This window comes from Vanrija albida, assembly GCF_041260175.1.
Source record: "Vanrija albida strain AlHP1 chromosome Unknown contig_1, whole genome shotgun sequence".
NCBI lineage: Eukaryota > Fungi > Basidiomycota > Tremellomycetes > Trichosporonales > Trichosporonaceae > Vanrija > Vanrija albida.
The window spans coordinates 2,643,866-2,666,988 of NW_027191420.1; the positions used below are offsets into that span (position 1 = coordinate 2,643,866).

The 23,123-nt window shown below is 63.1% G+C and overlaps 9 protein-coding genes across 9 annotated transcripts; 4 read left to right on the plus strand and 5 right to left on the minus strand.

Annotated features, from left to right (window-relative positions):
- Positions 1 to 1,116: 1,116 nt before the first annotated feature.
- Q8F55_001086 (uncharacterized protein) lies at positions 1,117 to 1,879 on the plus strand (the record flags this gene model as incomplete). Its single annotated transcript, XM_069349727.1, has 5 exons — positions 1,117 to 1,220; positions 1,253 to 1,339; positions 1,392 to 1,499; positions 1,531 to 1,687; positions 1,721 to 1,879. 5 exons carry the CDS (start codon positions 1,117 to 1,119, stop codon positions 1,877 to 1,879), a joined length of 615 nt encoding a protein of 204 aa, XP_069213271.1.
- A 91-nt stretch (positions 1,880 to 1,970) lies between these two features.
- GDI1 (Rab GDP dissociation inhibitor alpha) lies at positions 1,971 to 3,935 on the minus strand (the record flags this gene model as incomplete). Its single annotated transcript, XM_069349728.1, has 6 exons — positions 1,971 to 2,305; positions 2,355 to 2,791; positions 2,839 to 2,947; positions 3,168 to 3,495; positions 3,551 to 3,670; positions 3,918 to 3,935. 6 exons carry the CDS (start codon positions 3,933 to 3,935, stop codon positions 1,971 to 1,973), a joined length of 1,347 nt encoding a protein of 448 aa, XP_069213272.1.
- An 814-nt stretch (positions 3,936 to 4,749) lies between these two features.
- On the plus strand, positions 4,750 to 6,058 carry CKB1 (casein kinase 2 regulatory subunit; the record flags this gene model as incomplete). Its single annotated transcript, XM_069349729.1, has 5 exons — positions 4,750 to 4,831; positions 4,881 to 4,930; positions 4,990 to 5,134; positions 5,195 to 5,307; positions 5,354 to 6,058. The coding sequence occupies 5 exons, from the start codon at positions 4,750 to 4,752 to the stop codon at positions 6,056 to 6,058; spliced, it is 1,095 nt and encodes a 364-aa protein (XP_069213273.1).
- Positions 6,059 to 6,353: 295 nt separating this feature from the next.
- On the minus strand, positions 6,354 to 7,231 carry YAH1 (mitochondrial matrix iron-sulfur protein; the record flags this gene model as incomplete). Its single annotated transcript, XM_069349730.1, has 5 exons — positions 6,354 to 6,468; positions 6,548 to 6,677; positions 6,883 to 6,992; positions 7,036 to 7,078; positions 7,114 to 7,231. The coding sequence occupies 5 exons, from the start codon at positions 7,229 to 7,231 to the stop codon at positions 6,354 to 6,356; spliced, it is 516 nt and encodes a 171-aa protein (XP_069213274.1).
- Positions 7,232 to 7,934: 703 nt separating this feature from the next.
- On the plus strand, positions 7,935 to 10,196 carry Q8F55_001090 (uncharacterized protein; the record flags this gene model as incomplete). Its single annotated transcript, XM_069349731.1, has 6 exons — positions 7,935 to 8,338; positions 8,373 to 8,408; positions 8,462 to 8,926; positions 8,962 to 9,250; positions 9,297 to 9,582; positions 9,622 to 10,196. The coding sequence occupies 6 exons, from the start codon at positions 7,935 to 7,937 to the stop codon at positions 10,194 to 10,196; spliced, it is 2,055 nt and encodes a 684-aa protein (XP_069213275.1).
- Positions 10,197 to 10,501: 305 nt separating this feature from the next.
- FLX1 (mitochondrial FAD carrier protein flx1) lies at positions 10,502 to 11,653 on the minus strand (the record flags this gene model as incomplete). The annotated part of the gene is made up of 4 exons (XM_069349732.1): positions 10,502 to 10,810; positions 10,855 to 11,236; positions 11,322 to 11,560; positions 11,612 to 11,653. 4 exons carry the CDS (start codon positions 11,651 to 11,653, stop codon positions 10,502 to 10,504), a joined length of 972 nt encoding a protein of 323 aa, XP_069213276.1.
- A 539-nt stretch (positions 11,654 to 12,192) lies between these two features.
- On the minus strand, positions 12,193 to 12,717 carry Q8F55_001092 (uncharacterized protein; the record flags this gene model as incomplete). Its single annotated transcript, XM_069349733.1, has 4 exons — positions 12,193 to 12,349; positions 12,384 to 12,451; positions 12,485 to 12,546; positions 12,579 to 12,717. The coding sequence occupies 4 exons, from the start codon at positions 12,715 to 12,717 to the stop codon at positions 12,193 to 12,195; spliced, it is 426 nt and encodes a 141-aa protein (XP_069213277.1).
- A 554-nt stretch (positions 12,718 to 13,271) lies between these two features.
- On the plus strand, positions 13,272 to 15,120 carry Q8F55_001093 (uncharacterized protein; the record flags this gene model as incomplete). Its single annotated transcript, XM_069349734.1, has 3 exons — positions 13,272 to 13,560; positions 13,593 to 14,898; positions 14,931 to 15,120. 3 exons carry the CDS (start codon positions 13,272 to 13,274, stop codon positions 15,118 to 15,120), a joined length of 1,785 nt encoding a protein of 594 aa, XP_069213278.1.
- Positions 15,121 to 15,343: 223 nt separating this feature from the next.
- Positions 15,344 to 16,755, minus strand: Q8F55_001094 (uncharacterized protein; the record flags this gene model as incomplete). Its single annotated transcript, XM_069349735.1, has 7 exons — positions 15,344 to 15,419; positions 15,470 to 15,780; positions 15,828 to 15,884; positions 15,931 to 16,221; positions 16,267 to 16,376; positions 16,426 to 16,498; positions 16,546 to 16,755. The coding sequence occupies 7 exons, from the start codon at positions 16,753 to 16,755 to the stop codon at positions 15,344 to 15,346; spliced, it is 1,128 nt and encodes a 375-aa protein (XP_069213279.1).
- Positions 16,756 to 23,123: the final 6,368 nt, after the last annotated feature.

A 23,123-nucleotide genomic window follows, 5' to 3' on the forward strand; every position in this document is an offset into this window, starting at 1 on the left:
GGACGGCTGGGTGCCCCCATGGTCCGGCGTGGACAAGGTTCGAGCTAGATGCTATCGGTGGCGCATCCCTTGATGTATTCATGTCCCATGGCATGCTTGCCCACTGTTGCTGGCGGCCGGTGTGATGTGGGTCGCGTGGGTGTTGCTTCTGCCGAACGCCGACAGGTGGATGGGATCTTGTCTGGCTCAGAGCGGCTCAGAGGTGGACGAATGGGCCGCACAGGCGAGGTGCCAGTTGCTGCCAGTTGTTGTAGGATGGCCTCGCTGTCGTCTCGAGCGCGTTCGAGCTCGCCTTAGGGCCGCTGTCGAGTTGAGCACATGTGGGGAAGATGAGGCCGAGTTGTCTATCTTGGTGACTGCGAGCTCGGATCAACCTTGTGGGTTGGAACACGTGACATTGCTGCGGTTAAACCAGGTCGGTCGTCACGAGTCTCGAGATGGAATGGAATGCATGTGCGCAGTGGGGTGGAGGACAATGCGTAAAGGGACCGACTGATGCGGACCGTGCGCCCGCGTTGATTTGTATGCATCGACTAAGTACAAGTTGAGTGATGGGTTGAGTGATGGAAGCATGCCGTTGTGTGTTTATATACACTGCGACGATCGATGCAGCAACAAAGCACAGATGCGGGCCCGGCTCTTGGGGTTGCGGTTAAGACCAAGAGGATCTACTTTACTCTCCAATGTTTCGAGGGATCCGGCACGTCGGTTCGAACCCCCGTGAGGTCTGTTGGCGCGATTCGATCGATCGAGTACGTAAGTTTACAACGTCAAGGCAACGTTCAAGACTTCGAGTTCGAGACATCCGACCGACACGCCATCGACAGCAGACCTCACGGCTAGTAGTCGACGGGCAAGGTGAAAGCCAGTGCGCCAACCAAGTTGAGGTGACCCGCATCCCAAGCACAATACAATCTTTTGTAATCTGTGTGTGCTGTTGATTACTTTTGGCGGGCTCGAGTCGGCAGGTTGTATACAAGGCCGTGAGGCCAAATAGCATCTCTCCTCCCGCACGCGACGTCATTGTAACGGAGCACCTCCACCACAGACACCCTGCCTTTTACGACAACCACGACGGCCGTTGTTGTTGACAACCCCCTCCATCGCGACCATACAATGGTCCGCCGCCCGCCCCAGCCCTCGCCCGAGCCGGCAGAATGGCGCACCCTCTCCCCCGACGACCCCGAGGCCTTCCCCAAGGCCGTGGTATTCGACCTCGAGTGGGTGTGACGCCGACGGCAGCTGACGAAAGCTACACGCTCTGGGACCTGTGGATCGACACGCACATCAGCCCGCCGCTGCGGCGGCGGGGTGAGGAGGTGAACGCGCTCGTGGACAGGTGCGTTGCGGCTCCCACTTCGAGGCCAGGTCAGCTGACGACGTCGCCCCAGGCGCGGGAGCACGCTCGAGTTCTACCCCGAGGTCCCTGGCATCCTCGCGGCCCTCAAGGCGCGCGGGACGACCATCGGCGTCGCGTCCCGCACCAGCGCTATCGACCTGTACGTTGCCTCCAAGCCGCGCTGACCCCAGCGCGCAGGAGGCCCTCAGCCTGCTCCTCGTTCCCGGCGTGGACGGGGCCATCGTCAAGGCCCGGTCGTTCTTCGACGTTATTGAGATCTACCCGTCCTCCAAGATCAAGCACTTCCACGAGATCCACAAGCGCACGCGCATCCCCTACGAGCAGATGGTGGGTGGGCCATGGGGCCGCGGCTGACGCCAGCTCTTCTTTGACGACGAGAGCCGAAACCACGACACCGAGTCGCTCGGCGTCACCATGCACCTCATTCGCGACGGCATGAACCGCGCAGAGTGGGACAAGGGCCTCGCACGCTGGCGCAAGCGGCGCGGTATCAAGGTCCGCGGAAACGACAGCAACTAGAGTAACGCTCGCACCGCCCACGCCCACGCCTACGCCGCAGCAATCTGTACATAGGCCCAGTAGTAAAAGTCGCACTACCAAAAGTTCAAGTTTAGCTCGACTCGAGCTCCGTGTCACGCTTCTTGAGCTCAAGAGGGCCACCGGTGACACGCTGGTAAAGGTCGTTGACGTCGGTGACAACCGAGTCGAAGTGCGACGTGGGGTCAAAGCTCTTGGAGATGAAGATGTTGTCGGCCGAGCCGTCCGACGTGGGCTCGTAGAGAGGAGTGATAGAGACAAACTTGTCAACAATGGTGCCGAGGAGCTGGAGACCGGGGAGGAGTTCTCTTTCGGGAACAGAGGTCTCAACAATGGTCGACACAATGGCGAGCCACACGTCCTTGCCGGCGACCGAGTGTGCGGCGCTGACCGAGGCAATGTAGATGTCTGGCTGTGTGTCAGCACAACCCAGCCACTGCAGCAACACCCCACTCACCGTTCTTGCGGCCGACCTGGTTCTGGGGGATAATGATCTGGGCCGAGTCGGCGTTGTCGGTGCCAGGGATGGGGTGCTTGAGGATGCAGATGGCACGAACAACCTTGCGAGTCTCGAGCACCCTGACCTTGCCACCCTCGACAGGGTCCTGGCCAGCACCAAAGTAGCTAGGGTCGCCAATGACCTTCTTGGCCTTGACAGTCTCGCCGTCCGAGGTGACACCGGTGAACTTGCCAGACTCGTCGACGTTGATCGACTCGATCTTCTTGTCGAGCATGTAGGTGCCGCCGTAGATGGCCGACAGACGGGCAAACGCCTGAGGGAGCTCGCCGAGGCCGTAGAGGGGGTAGATGTAAGGCGACTTGCCGTAGCGAGCCATCGACTGCGTGTAGAGGATGATGCGCTCCATCGTCTCCTTGGCCGGCCTCTCAATGTAGCTGCGGCATGTCAGTCGTCATGCCATAGACCGGCACAGGGTACATACTCGTCATCGAACCAGAGGGCCATGGCGTGGCCGATAAAGTCCTGAGTTCCGGGCTCGAGACCAAACTTGGTGTAGAGCTCCTTCATGGTCTGTGTGTTGGCATCGAAACCTGGGACGTGTCAGCGGTATTCAGACACGGCGTTGCGTTTCAGCACCCTAGTGCTGGCACCGCTGCGGCACCATAGGCCTAGTGCCAGTGCCGTGCCAGTGCCGTGCCAGTGCCGCCAGAGCCGCGTGCCGCCAACCGCACGGCACACCCGCCAGGGCCCTAGCACTCATCACCCGGTCCATCGCTTAACCGCCTGCTGCACGTATCAAGACAGACTCACCCTGGTGCGTGGCCGGGTCGTCCTCCTTCCACTGCTGGAGGTAGAGGAAGAACTTGCGGGCGCGGTTCTTCTCAAAGAGACCCATGAGCGGGCTGCGAATCGCCTCGGACTCGTTGGAAGGGACCTTGGAGATCTTGCCGTCGCGGTAGACGTACGAGCCGGCAATCTGCTTGAAGTCGAGGTAGCGGGTGACCTCGGTGTGGACAAGAATCTTGGTGAGCTCGCCCGAGGCAAGGATGAACTTGGGGATAAGGTCGACGGCGTAGTCACGGTCACGGCCGAGCTGGAGCTCCTCAGGAGGTGGCGTGTTACGGAACTTTTGGTACAGCTGGGGTAGGACATCAGCAGGAGTGGGGCAAAGCCAAGGCAGCGTCACGACTTGCCTGCGTGAGGTTCAGAGACGCGCTCTCGCCGCCGTAGTAGTCGTTGCGGTCCATGTGGAGGACCTTCTTGCCGTCGACCGAGAGGAGGCCCGAGAGAATGCACTCGGTGAGGCCAGTGCCCTGCGAGGTTGTGCGTCAGTCCAATGCCGCAGCGCCATGTGTCCAGCGCGATGAGGCGTGATCGCGCTGGCAGGCGAAGTGTCGGGCGTGGCCACTTACGAGGACAACGACCTGATGGGAGGGGTGGTTAGCATACAACCCAGAACGACCATAGTGAGGGAAGGCGCCCCGTGTGGCGAGCCATCGGGACGCAGTAACGGGGGAACGTGTGGGGGTGGTGGTGGTGGTGGGTGGTACTCATACTCACGTCGTACTCCTCGTCCATGATGGGCTACTGTGCTGTGGGTAGTGTAAAGGTTGAAGAGTGGAAGGGAGAAAGGCAGACCCGGAAGCGGGAGAGAGTTGAAAGGAGAGGGAAGAGCGATGGGGGAGTTGGAGATATCAGGCGCTGGCGAGCACGTCGTGTCGAGTGGAGGGGGGTGGTGGTGGCCTGGTGGTGGTGTGTGTGTGACGATGTGCCCCCGCCGCGCCGCAGCCAGCAGCCCAGCCAGCCCACCACTGCCTCGCCCGTGCCTGAAGGTCAATCCAGAGTGCGCGTCACGCCCACGTGGCACGAGCCCCCACGGCTCAGGGTCCACCCGCCGCCAGCCAGGAGATATCTCCGGCAGACTTGCAGCTTGTGGCACTCGAGGCACGACCGCCAGGAGTGCAGCTGCGAGCAGATGCGTGTGTGTGCAGTGCGGTGGTGGTGGTGGTGGTCGCAACCGGCAGCAGCATCATCATCACCAACAACTTGGTCACGACTAGATCCCACCTCGACCTTACAACACCGACAACCTAGACCCGCGTCTTCGAGCCGCATATCACGGGATTCCTGCATTCCTCGACTGTGCAAGGGCAACTGGACACCCGGCCTCATCCTGCAACTAGCTTGAAGTGACACCACCTCGCACTCTGCAACGCCCTCTTGCCTTCCCTCGACAGAGCTGGCAATTCAGCTCCTCCTCGACCCACCGACGCCTTCGCCGTCGACCATCACCGTCTTTCCCCTAGCGAGCTAGGCCCCCGCACCGGACCATTCCTCGGACAGCGACCGCTTCGCGCATCCCCTTCCACTTCGCCTTCCCCCAACAACCTACATGCAACGCGTCTACGTCGACATGGCCGGCCGCGAACTCCACCCAGATGAGCTGGAGCAGGATGAGGACGAGCTCGAGTTTGGTGAGCTACCCAAAAATTCAACCGGGAGATGCCAGCTCACACCAACCAGACTCTTCGTCGCAGGGATCATCAGACGAGACGTCGACATTGACGTGGATTGTGAGTCACCAGGGCCCTGCCCTCGCAACGCGCCCGCGGGACGAGCTGACACTCTCGAGACATGGTTCACATCTCTGCCAGGACACGATTACTTCTGCGAGGTGCACGAGGACTTCATCGAGGATGACTTCAACCTGACGGGTCTGCAATCCCTCGTGCCGTTTTGGAAGGAGGCGCTGGAGATGGTTCTGGACGTCGAGCCTGGTGAGTCTCAAGGAAGGCGCAGATGTGGAAGCATGACTCAGCATCTGACATGGCCTGCAGAGGAGGACTCGTCCAAGATCCCAGACGTATCGATTGTTGAGTCGTCGGCTGAGCTCCTGTACGGCCTTGTGCACCAGAGGTTCATCCTCACCAAGCCCGGTCTCGCTATGATGGTGCGTAGGACCTCTGCCTGGGCTTCCGACTTTCTAACTTGTTCAGGTCGAGAAGTACGAGGCCGGCCACTTCGGCGCCTGCCCCCGCGTGTTCTGCCATTCGACCCACGTTCTTCCTTGCGGCCGGTCAGACATGCCGGGCATTGACACTGTCAAGCTCTACTGCCCCAACTGTGGTGACATCTACACACCTCCTAGCAGCAAGTACTCGCAGGTGGACGGTGCCTTCTTCGGCACTTCTTTCGGACCACTCTTCTTCCAGACCTACCCCGAGCTTCTCTCCACACCCTTCGCTCCCAGCGCCGCGACCATCGCCAGCTCTTCAGCTACGCCCTCGCAGGACCGCGGTGGCGTCTCCCCATCCCCTTCTGGCTACAGCGCCGACCCACTGGCCAACCCCAACCCCTACGGCGGCCAGCGACCTGCCCTCGGCAAGCTCTACGTCCCTCGCATCTACGGCTTCAAGGTCTCTGAACGGGCACGGAGCGGTCCTCGCATGCGCTGGCTGCGTGAGAGACCGGAGAGATACGAGGAGCTCGACGAGGTCGACCACCGAGGAAGGTGGAAGGACGGCGCCGCGGCACAGGGCGGCAGCGGAGACGCAGAGACGGCTCCCACCGAGGCGAGGAACGGGCGCCTGTTCGATGACGAGGATGACGAGGACGCCGAGGAGGAGGAGGAGGAAGAGGAGGATGGGGCTGCAGCTGCGGCTGCTGCCCAGCCCCAGGCTGTCGGGCACGGCCGGCGATAGCCGCCACCATGAGCGTCTATTTCTTCATTGTCACAGAATAGATGGGTACATCAATCAGCACACTCGAGGTTGACAGGAGGGGGGTGATGGCGGGGCGAGGGGCGGCGAGTGCCCCTATCGATTTGGTCTTAGCATGTTCTCGGCTTCCAGCAGCAATGTGACTTGTACTGTCCGCGTCATTGGCGTGTGAGAGCGATACAAAGAAAAAATGCATGTAACTCGTTGGTCTACAGCAGAGCGGTGGTCCCAGCGGCGCCGTCGTCGTGTCTTCGTCCCCAATCGTCGACACTCGTCTCTAGTGTGTGCGGGCCTTTGCGCCGTCGACGTACATGTTGCGCGTGGCGGCGGGCAACTTGGCCACCATGCCGTCCAGCTCGCGCGTGAGGAGGACCTGGCACCCTAGGCGCGACCTGGGAGTGTCAGTAGAGTACACGGAGGGGTGCAGCTCGCATGGTCATTTCGAGGCCGTGGTAGTTGCCTGACACTCACGTATCCTCGAGGCCGAATGCCAAGTCCAGCATGTCATTCTCCTCGTCGTCGGCCTCTGGGAGCTTGTCGAAGACCTCGGGCTCGAGGATGACATGGCAGGTAGAGCAGGCGACGGAGCGCTCGCATGCGCCTGTGAGGGTTAGCGGCGCAAGAGAGGGGAAGGGCGAGGCGGAGGTGTGGGGTTGAGGAGAGGGGGGAGGAAGAGAGGAGGGACCGGCAGCAAGGTTGTGGGGTCGAGAGAGGAAGAGGAAGACGAGCGGGCGAGGGGGAGTAGCATGCTCGCCTCCCAGCCGACGAACCCAACTCCCTCCCTTCACCCCAACACACACACTCACCCTCAAGGTCCACATCGTGCTCATGGGCGAGGGACAGCAAGTCGTCGCCCTCGTTCCCCTCGACCGTCTTGATGGCATTTCCCTTCGAGTCGGCAAACGTGACCTTGATGCTGCGCGTGTCAGCTCGGGGAAGGTAAGGTCCATGAAGCTCACCCAGTCCCGGGCGCGGGGCGCGTCAGCTCGCCGTGCCGCGCGGCTAAAGTCAGCGAGTCAGCTTCGGAGGTCACCCACCCGGCGTCGCGGAGAAGGCGCGGGCCTGCGCCAACAGGGGCAATGGGCGCGCGAGGGGTGTCGGAGCGGTGCGGAGGAGGGCGCCTGCGCGGCGGAGCACGGCCATTGACCTGGTCATTTTGTGGGTTGAGGTAGAGTGGGGAAGTGTATTATTTTCCAACGAGCGTCTGAAAGATCCGGCGGCGAGGCGGGTCGGACTGGCAGCGACGGCGGCGGCGGCGGCGGCTCGGCAACAGAACCCACCGCGCGCGGCAGGCGGACGAAGAATCGCGGGCGAGATTGAATCGGCGCGCGGAGATTGGCTAATGTCCTCTGGGGTGAGTCACGGTGCTGTCGGTCGCCGAGTCGGCCGGTGAGGATGGCAGAGCGTGCATGCATGTATGGGCCGAGAGGTAGAGAGATAGGCACGGCCGGAACTGCTCTACATGCATGAGAGAACGAGGCCGAGCTGCGTATGGCCGACTGGCGAGTCAGCGCGGCCGACCGGCCGGGTATCGCCGGTGGCCCAGTTGGCCGAGTCGGCGCGTTGGCGACCTGCAGGCGATGGGGCGTGGTACAGATACGTCGGCGACGAGACATGCATGTGAGCTCCTGAAACACTGACGCTGTCCCAGTCATCGTGTGAGGAGCAGATGCATAGTGCACAGTGTACATTGTCAAGACTCGTCACCGAGGCACTGCCATGACGTTGGCTGCCACCGCCGCAACCGCCGCACTCTGACTCCCGTCAGCGGTACCACTCTTGGCAACATTGGCCGTTCCCGTTCTACCCATTTCACCTTCCTTCCTTCTTTCCACAACACCACACCACTCTCCTTACCATGAACCCGTATCGGGACAAGGCAGACGACGTGTCCGACGCCGAGGCGTACGAGCTGCAGGAGGCGCGCGACGACCCAGAGTACACTGGAGCCGGCGCGTCCGACCCCCTGCTGCCCCCGTCGTACGCTGCGGCAGGGTACCCGCCAGAGCGCCAGACGTCGCCTCTCGCTGCGCTCAAGCGCCGCCGCCCACGCGGAAAGGGCCGCAGGACGTTCCTCTTTCTCTGCGCCGGGCTCTCGCTCCTCCTGCTGAGCGCTGCAGGCGGCGCGTACTATGCCCGCCGGAACGACCTCAAGATCGGCGGACTGAGCTGGGACGCGCTGCCTGATAACGTCAAGGAGTGGCTTGACCACGTTGTGCCGACCTTCAAGGCCGGCAACGATGACAAGAACTTCCCTACCAAGTGAGTGTGGGCGAGGGACTTGCTGACGCCGCAGTATCGGATACGCTGGCCCCACGCCGACTGGCAAGGAGTGAGTGTCGAGAGTGACTCACTGCACTGGGCTGTGCCCCGCTGACACTGCAGGCCCGCGCTTCTCGTCACGGCACCCCACCTCCCGCAGTACACTGGTGTGTCGCCGCTCATCCCGCCGTCCGGCAAGTCCGACTTCAACATCCACCACCACTGGGGCAACCTCTCGCCGTACCACAGCGTCAAGAGCCATGGCCTGCCCGAGTCGTCGCAGCTCATTCCGCGCCACTGCAAGCTCGACGAGATGCACTGGCTGCAGCGCCACGGTGCGCGCTACCCCACATCGAACCCCCGCGGGCCGGCCGGATTCGCCAAGCGCCTCGGCGCGGCAAAGGGCTGGAAGGCTGGTGGCAAGCTCGCGTGGTTGAACCACTGGGACTACAAGCTCGGCGCCGAGCTGCTCACGCCGTTCGGCCGCTCGCAGCTGTACAACCTTGGCGTGGCAGCCCGTGTCAAGTATGGCTTCCTTCTGGAGCGCTTCAACGGCCGCCTGCCGGTGCTTCGTACCGAGACCCAGGAGTGAGTTGACAGCTGTTCCTCCAACTGACGCCCAGCCGCATGCTCCGCTCGGCTCAGAACTGGGCTGCGGGCTTCTTTGGCATCCCCCACGAGGACCAGTTCAACCTCGAGGTTATCATCGAGGCGCCCGGCTTCAACTGCACCCTCTCGCCTTACCACGGGTGCCCGAACGACGAGAAGGTCTACCCCAAGACGGCTGCCAAGCTCGCCGAGTGGGATGCCGTCTTCCTCAAGAACGCCCGCGAGCGCATCCAGAAACTCATCAAGGGCTACGACGTGTCGCTCGCCGATGTCAACAACATGATGGAGATGTGTGCTTACGAGGTGAGCAGCTAGCGTGTACGAAGGGACGATAGCTGAACCACGACAGACTGTCGCCCTTGGCCACTCGGCCTTCTGTGACCTCTTCACCGAGAAGGAGTGGAAGGGCTTCGAGTACCGCAGCGACATTTACTGGTGGTACGCTGCCAGCTTTGGCAGCCCTGTTGCTCGTGCCGAGGGTCTCGGATGGCTCCAGGAGCTCACCGCTCGCCTGACCCACACGCCGCTCAGCGAGTTCAACTCGACCACCAACTCGAGCCTTCACGACGACCTCCACTTCCCGCTCAACAACCCGCTGTATGTTGACTTTACGCACGACACGACCTTTGCCCAGCGTGAGTAGCGGTCATGTGTTCGAATGCTAACCCGCCCAGTCCTCCCAACGCTCAACCTCACGTCGTTCTCCGAGTCGGGCCCTCCCCCTCTCGACCACATCCCCAAGCACTGGTCCTTTGTCACCTCCAAGTTTGCCCCGTTCGCGACCAACCTCCAGGTACAGGTGCTTACCTGTGGCGAGAAGGTGGCGGATGAGTCGAGTAGCTCGTGGTGGCCGTTCAACGACAAGGAGAACGACAAGCGCCACGGCGATGATGACGACGACGATGATGATGATGACGATGACGACGACGACGATGAGGAGGAGAAGCACCACAAGCCGAAGCCCACCCCCACCGCCGAGGCCGCATCCAACTCTACAGGCCCCGCTTCGCACAACGATTCGGCCACTAGCGGCGAGACGCAGCGCTACGTCCGCATCGTCCTCAACGACGCACCGGTCCCGCTCACTGGCATCAACGGCTGCCAGCAGAACGAGGACGGGCTGTGCTCGCTCGACGCGTTCGTGTCGTCGATGCACACTCTGATCGGCGAGGTCGACTTCCACCAGGCGTGCTTCAGCGACTACGACTTTGGGCTGGAGGTCAGCAACGGTGCTCCTCTCCACATCTAAATCATCTGGCGTCGCGTCGATACAAGCGACATGAGCAGGCTGCTGCTCCATAGACATGGATACTGCCCCCCTATCCACGGCGATTTCCCTCTTCAACTGTTTGTAGTAAATGCATTTGGGGATGTAACTGCTCGTCCTCTACGTCTACTGGAATGAAATGCTGGGTAGTGGGGATGGCGCCGGCGCTGCCGCCGCCGGGCTGCCCGGCGCCGTCTATTATGCTGTGCCGCCGGAGTAGTGTGTCGTGTTGGCTGCTGCTCTGCCTTTTGTTCTTCAAGATGGTCTTCCTCCTCCGCAAGTGGCCTCTACGCAAGCTGCTCCTTCGCCTTGAGCTCCTTTGCCCTCGCGAGCCGGCGGAAAGCCCACACCAGGTTCTCGTACACGACAAACGTGGTGCAAGTGCCAGGCAGGATGCGGATGGCGTTTGTCCCGAGACCCTTGTAGAACGCGAGGAGCCCTTCGCGGCGGTACGTCTCCGCGATGACCTTGAGGGCCGACTGCTGCTCGCCCGGCGCGCCGTTCTGCACGCGCGCGCGCACGACCTGGTACGGGTACGTGAGGGCGATTGCGACGAACTTTGACGCGCCCGACGTGAGGATGTACTCGGTGTTTGTCTGCCGCGTCAGCCGAGCTCTCAACAGCCAAGGCAGGCACCCACCAACTTCTCGTCCTCCTGCCGCCACTCGCGCCCGCGCTCGGCATACCGCCGCTGCTTGCTCTCGATGCGCCGCCGCTTAAAGTCCTCGTACGTCGCGAACTGGATCGAGCCGTTGCTCACGCCGACGAGGGCGAGCAGCGAGCCGCGGTACAGGCCGCGCATGCCCTCTGCGGCGTAGATGCGCCGCAGGGAGCGCCAGAGGCCAGAGTACGCGTTCGGGTCGTTGGCCGGCGTCGCGAACACGCGCGTCTTGACCACCCAGATCGGGTTGGTCAGCATCGCCGTGATGGCGCTGGCCTCGGCTGCGGCGAGCAGGTGCTGGCCCGCCGAGGTGCGGTACGCCGGGTCGCCGCCCTGCATCTGCTTTTTGATCATGTTGTAGCTGGGTGCGTCAGCAGAGGCGAGGCGAGGCGCGACAGCGCCGAGCCGCCGAGCCGGGCACGAGGCCAGCGACGCCGCCCACTCACAAGAGGAAGTACAGGCCCCAACTACCCGCGCCGCCGACGAGATTCGGCACGAGGCCGCGATACAGGCCGCGCCAGCCGTCTGCGCGCACGGCGTCGGCGAGCACATCGTACAGCGCGCGCCCGAACCGGTGCTTTGGCGCGCGCGCGTCGGCGAGCTGGAAGCGCACCTTGACCAGGTCGAGCGGGTGCATCACGAGCGTCGCGACCGTGCCGGCGCCGAAGCCGGCCACGGCGTGGTCCTGGGGTCGTTAGTGGCCATGGGGGGCGGGGGCGGGGACACCGGGACGCACGATCGAGACGTCGCCGAAGAGCGCGGGGGCGGAGCTGGCCATTGTTGAGGAGGGCCGCTGGGGCCGAGAGGGAGCCGGGGGCCGGGGCCGGGGTTGGGGTTGGAGAGCGGGGAGCCGTACTAGCTCGGGGATGCTCGCAGTGTCGCGCCGGGGTCAGTCAGCGACGGAGGAGAGAACGGCGGTGGCGGGAGATAACAATGGCGACGGTGCCGTTGGTCGTCGGCGCGGAAAATGTTTTGAGCGTTGTGGTCGGTCGGTCGAGCCTCGGACCTTGCCGCTGACGACTTGCGGGGTTGGAAATGCAACAACACGGCGTGGCCGGGGGTGATTGCAACACTGCTCGGCGCGTTGTAACACACAAGCATAGCACACCGGCGACGAGCACGCCGCGCGCCGCGCACCCCGTGCAGCCTGCACACGCAGGCGAGCAGGCTGGCGGCCCCCACAACGTAGCCACCGAGTCGACCGGCCGCGGGCCAAGCCGACCCCGCGCCACCGGACGTCCGCTCCGTCGCCTGTCGCCTCGAGCGCCTTCCCTCCCGTATGTACAACAATGCATGGCCCTGCCCCCGACCCCCACCCTACACGCAGTTCTCGCGCGTCCACCGCACGAGCTCGAGCAGCTCGTCCCACTGCCTCTGCTCGAGCTTGCCGTCGCTCCCCTTCGCAGCCTCGCACGCGTCGACGAACGCGGCGGCGTCGGCGCGCGCCAGCGCGTGCTGCGTGCGCGCGTACCAGCTCCTCGTTAGCCCAGCCGCCACCGGAAACTCACTACTTTGCGTTCCAGTAGTCGCCCTCGCGGCGGTGCAGGGTCGCGTGCAGCAGGTCGGCGGTCGCGTCCTGGGGTCAGGCTTGTCAGAGGGCAGGACTCACCCCCTCGCTGGCCTGCGCGATGCGGTGGCACGACGCGACGTCGTCGTTGGCGAGGTGCAGCGCTGCTGTTAGCTGCGCCCAGCGCCGGACCCACCGGCAATGACGAAACGGTGCTCGTCGAGCCCGGCGATCGCGGCCGCCAGCTCGGCGTCCCACGCCGCCTTGGGCTCGAGCGGCGGGAGCGGCTTGCGGGCAAGCAGCCGCTCGACGATGGCGTCGGTGCTCGTGGGCATGGTGTGGTGGTGAACTGGCGAGCAGGTCATGTGGGTCGCCTTTGTACCCACTCCGTCAGCCTCACCCCACTCGGCCCGCCCGGAGATGACCGCCGGTCCGGATCCAGCAGCATGTAGCAGCGCGCTTCGCAACCGCCCGCTTCAACGCTTGGCCTGTGCTGAGGCATTCTTCGGCAGCGATTCCATCCAGTCTTCACGATCGAGATCATACCCAGCGCGCTCGACGTCGTGCCGCTCAACGGCATGCCCGTCGGCATCCCCGACCGTTGGGGCATCCGCTGGAGGATCCGTTGGAGGAGCCAAGGTGTCCGCGCCTCACGGGTCAACCAACATCAACGACGGCGCGCTGCAGGGTGGGCTCTGCAGCTCGATGCCGCACCTAGGATTCAAGGTTCACGCCTATCCGACCCGCTCTCGTCGAGAGCGGAATGCAGCGTTGCCCACATCGCCCAAGTCGTGCACATGAACGAGACGCGGCGGGCCAGGTTATTATTAGACCCTTCCGGGGCCCTATAAGGACACACAAGTAGACCTCGTCGCAGCGACGACCCGCAATGATCGCCCTCCGCTGGCTCACCTTTGTGGCGGTCGTGCCGTTGATCGTGGCGGCCGCGCCGGCCCTCGCAGCGCACAGCACGGCGGACACTGCCCTCGGCCCTCTCGAGGGCTTCATCAAGTCGCTGTTCGACACCGTCTCCGCGACGTTCACGTCAATCGGCTCGCTCTTCACCGTCACGACGTACATCACGCCCGCGAACGGCGGCGGCAAGCGGGTCAAGGTGACTGGCGCCCGCTGGCCCGGGGGCTACAACAGCTTTCTCGGCATCCCATACGCCGAGGCTCGTGAGTCAGCACGAGGGAGCAGCTCACCCCAGCCGCCGGGACGAAGCGCTTCGACCCTCCCCAGCCCAAGGTCTACACCGCCGACTCCCTCAGCGCGCTCGCCTTCGGCCCGGCCTGTATCCAGCCGGCCAGCCTCGCGGCCGGCCTCTCAGGCCAGAGCGAGGACTGCCTCTCGCTCAACATCCTCACGCCCTCGGCGGTGGCGGGCACGAGCGCGCGGCTGCCCGTGCTCGTGTGGCTCCATGGCGGGAGCTTCATCACCGGCACGGGCTCGTACTACACCGTGTTTCAGGCCGCTGCGCTCAGCTACGCCAAGAGCGTCGGCAGGCCCGTTGTGCTCGTGACCCTCAACTACAGGCTCGGGGTGTGGGGTTTCGGGCTAGGCAAGGAGATGCACGCGGCCGGCGCGGCCAACGCCGGGCTCCTGGACCAGCGGCTCGCGCTCCAGTGGATCCGGGACCACATCGCCGCGTTCGGCGGCGACCCCGCCCGCGTCACGGCGTACGGGCAGTCGGCGGGCGCCGGCTCGATCGCGCTCCACCTCCTCGACGAGCGAAGCGAGGGCCTGCTCGCCGGCGGCATCATGCAGTCGGGCGCGCAGGACGGCGAGCCGGTCCCAAGGACGGAGGACTACCAGGCGCCGTATGACCGCCTGTGCGAGCTCGCGGGGTGCAACGGCACGGCGAGCCTCGAGTGCCTGCGCGCGCTGCCGGCCGACGCGCTCAACAAGGCGCAGACGGCGCTCGGCGAGGAACCGGACTACAAGTTCGGCCTGGGCTCGCAGATCTGGCGGCCGAGCGTCGACGGCGCCGTGATCCCTGACTCGCCGTTCCGCCTCCTCCGAGCCGGAAACATGGCCAACATCCCCTTCATCACCGGGACCAACAGGGACGACGGGACGCTGTTCGTCGACTCGGGCGTGCAGACGCAGGCCGAGATCCCAGGCATGATCGACAAGCTCTACCCCCGCCCCCTTGGCGCCCGGCTCTGGGACACCATCTTCAGCGCGTACCCCAACAACGCGAGCCTCGGCTGTCCCTTCGACACCGGGAGCGACACGTTCGGCAAGGCCGTCGCGTACAAGCAGGCCGCGGGCATCATGAACGACGTGGCCTTTCTCGCGCCCAAGCGCAACCACCTGCGCTGCGCAAACGAGGCGGGCGTGCAGGGGACGTGGTCGTACCTCTTCGAGGGGCCGACGCCCGTCGTGCCAAAGTACCTCGGGCTCATGCACGCCCTCGACTTGCCGTACGTGTTTGGGATTGTCAGCCCGTGGCTCTTTGTCGCGGGCTGGACGGCGAAGGACAGGACCATGAGCCAGCAGATGATGCAGTACTGGTGCGTTGGGGGCTGGGCGGGGCTGACGACAGGCTCAACTTTGCCTACAACCAGGACCCGAACGGCGACGGGCTGCCCAGCTGGCCGCGGCACGCGTACCCGGCGAACAAGAACTCGCTGCTCTTCCTCCCGGACCAGGTCGGCGTCATTCAGGACGACTTCCGAGAGGAGCGAGTGGCCATATTCAACGACCCCGCCAACGCGGCGGAACTGTACCTCTGATCCTCCTGTATCGCTAGTTTGTAGAACCCGTCGTGCATGTAACGTCGCCCGTGACCCGCGGTTGGTAGAGCGTACCCGGGAGAGTTTGGTCGTGCTGAGGTGGAGGCTGACCTGCTCCACGCCGTCAAGACCACTGGCAACGCACGGCGCAACCGCAAACCAATGCAACACTGCATGCTGTCTCTGATCCACTGATGCGATACTCATACTCACCCCCACCCCTCTACGCAAAGTCCTGCGCGTCAAGCTCACCCAGGAGCATGTTCGAGTCCTTGGACCCCGTCAGGATGATAGGTTCTCTGCAAGAGTCAGTGATTAATTCTTCCCAGCCGCGAATGTCCCTACTCACCTGGGGTGGAAGTCGACGCCAGTGACCGTGCCCTTGTGCCCTGGCAACTTGTACAGAATCTTGCCCGTCTCAATCTCCCAGACCGTGACGGTGCGGTCTCCACCACCAGCAGCTATCCGCGCACCGTTGTCGTGCTTCGACCACGCAACGCGGATCAATGCCTGCTCAAAGCCAGCCGGCGCACCGGTCAAGCTTCGGTACACGCGCATTGGGTCCGAGGAGAAGGGGCGCACATCGTAGACAATCACGGCGGCGTCAAGAGCATAGGTGGCGAGGTAGTGGCCGTTGGGAGAGAGTTTGAGCGATGCAATCTGGATGTGTAAGAGTTGCGCTTGACAAAGGGGAGGTAGCAACTCACCGTATCCGTGTGGCCGTGGAGAGAGTAGAGCACCTTCTCTGTCCGCAGGTCCCACACCTGGAAAAGTCAGCCAGTGCCTCAACGACCAGGTCGGTCCACCCACCTTGATCTCATTGTCGACACCGCCAGCGAAGGCCTGGTTACCGTCGGCGCTCCACTCAACGGCAGTCACAGGGCAGTCACGGCCGTCGTCAAACTCAGCAACCGGCTCCTTCGAGTCGATTGCCAGGTCCCACACGCGCACGATGCCGTCGTCGCCGCCGGTGAGCACAAGCTCACGTCCGCCGGAGACAGTGACGGCGATCGAGTTAAGGGGCCCGAAGTGCGCCGCGTAACGTGCTAACCTCTCGCCTGTTTTCAAGTCGCTAGCAATCAGGTAGCCATCGGCACCGCCCTACGACATGTCAGCTCATTCTCGACTCTCGGATGGAAAGCTAACCGAGTAGATGACATCCGAGTCGAGGGAGTAGGCAATGTCAAGGATCGCCTGCTTGTGGACGTTGGGCAGGATACCATAGTTCTCGTGAGGAGGGTAGGTTCGCCACAGCGCTGGAGGTGTCAGCCATGCGTGTCTAGCGGCCAAGCCATGACAACTCACAGATACTCCTGTCAACCGAGCATGCTGCCAACGTCTGGCCCGATGGGTCGAACTTGCACGCGGTAATTTCCCCCTAGGATGGTCAGTCAACCTTCCTTCGCCTTCCTCGCGCCGACTTACGCCATGAGCACCAGCCAAGGACACGATGGGAGCCTCGAGACCACTGGTCCTCTTGATTGTCCTCACGAGCGCGTTCTTGCGCTGTCCCTCACCCGACGAGGCCACAGTCAAGGTCATCGTGTTCGTCTCCTCGTCATCATCCTCGACACGCGCACGCTTGGCCAGGGCCATTCCGGGGCCTGATGGGGGCGGGGACTTGCGGACCGACATGACAACAACGGGAGGGAAGGCAGGTGATGAAAAGAAGTGGGCGAGGCGGCGACGCGCTGCTGAATGTGTTCGAGTCGGCCGAGATTAGGGAATCTGTGGCTAGTGGTATCACCTCGCGTGACACTGAGCCGTGGGTCGTATGGATGTTGATGCAATCGAATGCTTTTGTTTGATCTAGGCGGGGACAACAAGGACGATCGATTGACTGCAGCAGACATCTTTGGAACCAAGTGGGTGAGGAGCAGGTGGTGGTGGGGTGAGTCATGACGTGTCGCGGAATCAAACTTATCACTTTGTGAGGTTGTGTGTGTGGTCCCCCTCGTGAGATCCTGGTGTTGTGTTAGCTGGGTGACGACCAGCCAGGCATGCAGCCAAGACTCACAAAGCTATCCACAGACCCATAATTTCCGCGTCCCAAACCACACCATCACATCTCGACCTCCCCTCAGAGCCTTCATGGGCAGAGCAGCATCAGCACCCATCCTGACGACGAACTAGCGTTCAAAGCTCAGGTCCCTCGGCCATGGCAACGCCCACCCGGCGGGCGGCGTCGCGCTCGGCTGCTCCTTCCTCTACGCGTAGCACAAAGGCGTCGAGCAGGGCCGGGGCACCAATGTCTCCTCTGGGCCAAAGAGGCTCGGACATACCTATAGACCCATCACTGCTCGCCGAGGATGAGACCCTTCAGGACGACATCGACGCAGAAGGCGAGGTCGATGACGGTGTCGGCTACTACCTTCCTGTAAGTCGCGGCGCCCCTCACACCATTGCGTCCCCCGCAAGGGAAGGCACCTAGGCCTTGATCGCTGATATGATAACAGGATGGCGGATACTACTATGCGCCAGCACCAGTCCCAGTTCCAGTCCCATTCGACGCGTACGCAGTCCCTGGGGAGGACCTACCGCTCGGGGCCGACATCCCCCTCCTCGCCAGCCAGGCCGGGCCCTCGGCTTCCTCGCTGTCACTCGACCCCGCGCGATACAGTTCGGCTGTGCCGTCCTCCATCGGTTCCCCTGTTTCCACGCTATCAACCAACACGACGGTCAAGCGCAAGCGCGGCAGGCCACCAAAGAACCCAGCTGCCCACGCCAACGGCAACGGCAACGGCACCTCGGCCTCAACCTCCACACCCCGCGCCTCCAAGGCCAACGGCAATGCAGGCTCCTCGGCCAAGCCCAACGGCGTTCCCAACGGCTCTGCGCTCGCGGTTGTCCCAGAAACCATCTGCAGTCTATGCGGTGGTACGGATACCAAGAACAAGAATGGCCAGAAGGAGAAGATGGTTAGCTGCGTGCGCTGCGGTCGCAGCGGCCACCCGTCATGTCTTGGCCACAACAACCCTGCCGTCATCAAGAAGATGATGGGCTACGACTGGTGCTGCATCGAGTGCAAGCCATGTGAAGTGTGTCTGGTGCAAGGCGACGATGTGAGTTCCAGCTATACTTTCCTGCCACTCAAGCTGACTCGTTCCAGCACAAGTTGTTATTCTGCGACGGCTGTGACCGTGGATGGCATAGCTACTGTTTAAATCCGTGAGTGTCATCGTTACCGATGCGGCATGATACTGATAGCCTCAGCCCACTTGAGACTCCCCCCAAAGGTGTGTTCTAGGCCATCGCTTCCTCGGCAATTAACTGACTGATTACGCAGGAGCATGGTACTGTCCGAAGTGTATTGCCGATGGAGATTTCGCATCTTCATCCAAAGCCACAACACCGACCGCCTCCAAGCCGAATGTTTCAAAGCCGACTGTTCCCCCCAGCTCGTCCAAGAAGGGCAAAGGACGTGCCGTTGACCTTGACCTGGACGCGACCCCCAAGGCCGCTGCTCCCCGTGACCGCAAAGGAAGGGCAAGCACCACGATGTCTCGTGATGCGAGCCCGGCAGCTCCTCCAATTCCAAAGATCAAGCTCAAGGCCAATGGTCAGCCAGCGCGACCAAGAGGACGGCCGCCGAAGAATCCTCGTCCACCTATCACCGACGATGAAGCTACAACACCAGCCCCCATTGTCGTCCGATTACGCGTCCCGAGTGGAGGCAAGAATCTGGAGGTGGAGGAGGAAGAGGAGGAGCAAGTCCCCTACGGCGGGGTGTTGACTGGTGAGGATGCCGATCAATCCCGGACAGCCGTCACGGATGCCGACAAGTCGCTGTTTGACAAGTCTCGCAAGGGAGCGGAGGCGAGGTTGGGAGGACCTCCACCTCCACTCTGGGACCCCCAGGCAATGATTGCCTCGCCAGCACCTTCGAGACCTTCCACGCCGTTCTTGGGTAAGCCCACGCCAAGCCGACAGCCTTCTGCCAAGGGACCATCGTCGACCCCGACCCCGAATCCAGTCCTCGCTACGCCGTCGACCGCTCGGCCCTTGCGAGATCGCGTCCTGTTGCAGCAAACGAGCTCCTCGCTGAGTGGTGTCCCGTCCGATGCTCTGCTCTCGACGCCAGTCAAGCCTGGGGCGGCGACTCCAACCGCAGGAGCATCCCGGCCGCAGAAGATCAACAAGGTCAGATTCGGTCAGTACGATATCGACACCTGGTATCAGGCGCCCTACCCAGAAGAGTATGCTCAAGTGCCGGACGGGCGACTCTGGCTCTGCGAATTCTGCTTGAAGTACATGAAGAGCGGTTTCGTGGCAGGAAGGCATCGGCTCAAGTGCAAGGCTCGTCATCCTCCTGGAGATGAGATCTACCGCGCTGGCAACGTCTCCGTGTTTGAGGTTGATGGCAGGAAGAACAAGGTGGGCTCGTGAGCGAGGCTTCAGTGCTGACGACTTCAGATTTACTGCCAGAACCTGTGTCTGCTCGCCAAGATGTTCCTCGACCATAAGACCCTCTACTACGATGTCGAGCCGTTCCTGTTCTACGTCATGACCGAGGTGGACGAAATCGGTGCTCGTTTTGTTGGCTACTTTTCGAAAGAGAAGAGAAGCCCTGACAACAATGTCAGCTGCATCATGACACTGCCCGTCCGGCAACGCAAGGGGTGGGGTCAGCTGCTCATTGACTTTAGTGCGTTGGACGTCAACAGCTGTCGGACTTGTGCTGACCGGTCTCAGGTTACCTCCTGTCAATGAAGGAGGGTCGTGTCGGCGGACCAGAGCGGCCTCTCTCTGGTCTCGGCGCCCTTAGCTACAAGAGCTACTGGCGGACCGTCGTGTTCCAGTACTTGGCCAATGCGCCAGACCATGTGACCCTGGAAGGTGGGTAGTGGACTTGATCAACCATTCTAACCCACCCAGACATCTCGGCTGCGACATCGATGACTCTAGAGGACGTCTACACCACTCTCCGCGACCAGCGCATGATCACAGGTTTCGAGTCACCTCCGCCAACTACACCAACTGCTCGTCCCAAGCCCCGTGGGCGCGGTCGTCCCCCGAAGAACCCTCGTCCACAGCCACCGCCAGACGACGACACGCTGGACGGCAAGGTCCCAAAGGTCATCGTTCCAAAGCGATACCGAATTGTTCCCAACCGTGAGGTCATCGAAGCGGACTTGGCCAAGTATGAAGCCAAGGGGTACCTCAAGCTCCAGCCCGATCGTCTCAAGTACACGCCTTTCCTCACGACACGCTCAGCACCTCAACCCCCACCACTTGCATCCGCAGTTTCTGGCAACCGTGCTGCCATCAAGAATGCAGAGCGACCCAGAGGCTTCGGATCAGCGACGCCGTCGTCCGGAAACAAGGACGTTCTGGCAACGCCGGTGGACGAGAATGAGGACACTCTCGGGGACGCTGACGCCGAGGGTGAGCCTGTGACACCGGATCCGCCGGAGAAGATCAACGCTGGGGAGGACAAGGCGACGCTGGAGCTTGTCGCCGCTCTGTCGTCATCGCCTGTTCGCAGCCTCCGCAAGCGGCCAAGCAATGAGGCCAGTGTGGAGGGCTCTCCGATCAAGCGCCCGAGGAGCAGCCTGGCGCCATCGAGCATGAGCCCAGGCGACGGGATTGGCCGACGACGGAGCCTGCGCGGAGTCACGGGGGCGGAGATTGAGGCGGCGACACCCACTCGCTCGCCGCGCAAGACTGTAAACCACGGCTCGCGACGCGGCTCGACGCAAAGCACGCCCAGGAACAGGCGTCCCAGTGCAGCGACTGCATCATGGGAGGAGGAAGACGACGACGCCTTTGGTGACGAGGATGCCGAAGGCGAGGACGACGAAGAATACATGGAGGTGTAGCGAAGGAGTGTTAGAGTGTCAGTGTATCTACGTACTTTGCGATGGGACGCCTCCGTACTGTGGAGAATGTACAGAGTTATTTTTTTTCCAAACAGGGGATGAGAAGACGGCGACATTGATTGAGGCGGAGAGCCAAGTCGAGTGGCGGCTGCACTTGGACTTGGCGTGGATTGCCATGTGATTGTGTGTCTTGTGTCTGATGTCCGCGGAGTCGGGTGTGGCAGCCTCGGAGAATCGAGTGTGGATTCCCCCGACGACGGCGCGTGTTGGTCACCTCGACGATCCAAAGGATCAACGGAGAGCGGCGGCAGAGTCGGTGGCTTGGGGCAGGCGGACAAGCTGGGGGACAGGCAACGCGAGCCACGCGAGCGAGCCAATGCGTCGCGACAAACGTGTCGCACGACCACGCGGACGACGAATGGGCAGCTCGCGCACGCCATGTCTCTGCATACCCGGCTGCTGGGTTCCCAAAGAACGGTTGGAACGGACAGGGACGGGCGCCGAAGCGCGCCGCGGGCCAGCTGCCAAGCTGTGGTGGCGAGTGGCTGCCTGCTGCGGGGGCTGGTGTTGGCCAAGGCGCACTGCGCAGCAGCGGGGGCGGCGGTGTGTCGCCTCGGCGTGCTCGGCGTGCTTCTGTGTGTTCCGGAGTCCGGCTTCTGCGCTTCGGGCCTCGAGTTCGGGCCGCGAGCCGGAGACGGGGGTTGGGGAGTCGCGCCACTGTCCGAGGCGCCAAGCATTCCGCCGTGCCCACACACGGAGCGAACACTGTCTTGGGCGCTGCCACGCGCTGCCACGCGCTGCCACGCGCTGCCACGCGCCGCCACGTCCGCAGCACACGGCCGCATGAGCGAGGGGGTTAGTACCGCGCTGGGAGGGAGGACCGCGTGGGCCGCGCGGCGTGGCGCTGCTGCCTTGCGCCACGCGGAGCCTCCCGCCCGCCAGCGCAGAGGGCTAGGTGCGCTGAGATGGCCGCGTGCGCGAGCGGGTGCGCGGGTATTGAGCTTGTCGGTACTCTCGCATCGGTCTATGGGGTGGAGGGGGGGCGGTGGCGACGGCGACGGCGAGAGGAAGCGACAAGCTGCTGCGCAGCTTGGTTGGCCTTGGCGTGGCCTTTGTGTCAGTTGCATGTCAGCTGCGAGGGCATGGCGCGTCGATCGGCCACTGGCCCTCGGCCGGGGGTGACCAACTTGTGTGATCGTTTGTGTGATCGTTGGACGATCGGACGCGGGGGAGCGAGTGGGGAAGATGGGTGGAACAGAACAGGCGGAACAGGCGGCATGCACCGATGCGATGCGATCCGGGGCGTACAACAACGAAGCGATGGCCACGGCTCGCTGTTGTCGAGGAGGAGCAGACGGGCAGAGGATAAATCTCGCGCGCGGGCATTTCTCGGAGGCAGCCGTGGAACAGTGGCGCGCCGCGAGCGCGAGCATTCGCCGCTGCCCCCGCGATTGTCATGTCTCACCCCTGCGGAGATAAGTTGTTGGTGCAGAGGACAATAGACGGCCGTGCGGTGCAGGGCGGGGCGGGGTGGGTGGGTGGGTGTTGGGACAGGCCAGGCGAGGCAAGGCAGCCAGGCAGCAGCCAGCACAATAGGGACGGCCGCCACGCCAACAAGGGACGCGATTGCCTCGTGGCGTAAAGTGTTCGCTTTGTTCTCCAGCCACGGCCAGGAACGTAAACGCAGCCTGGCCGCTGGGCCGCTAACTCTGCCAGCGCTCGCTGCATGCTCTCAACCGCTCGACGGGCCAGCCCAGCACGCACGCTCATGCATCCGCCGCCGCCTCGACGGAACGCACGAGCAGTCGCCGCTGGCCGAGCCCAGGCCCGCCTGGCTGGGGCGGCGGGGGCTTGGTTTGAACGGGCTGGGCTGGCTGGCTGGCTGGGCTGGCTTGTCGAGCGGATCTGCGGAGTGCGCCGAGATGCGAAGATGATGCGTGCGGACCGCGCCGAGGGCTATTCTCGTCCACTCTGCGACAGCAGCAGGCAGCGGGCCGCGCGCCGAGGAAGAGCCGCGAGATCACCCACGACCTGTCTCGCAGCGGTGTCTCGCGTCCTCTTGGCGGGCTTTTGTTCGTGCAATCAGCACTCACCCGCTACGCCAGCGCCGGCTAGAAGCCCGCCCGCCAGCCAGCCAGCATCTGCTGCGCACTGCGCAACTGCGCAGCACAGGGCGATGGCTAC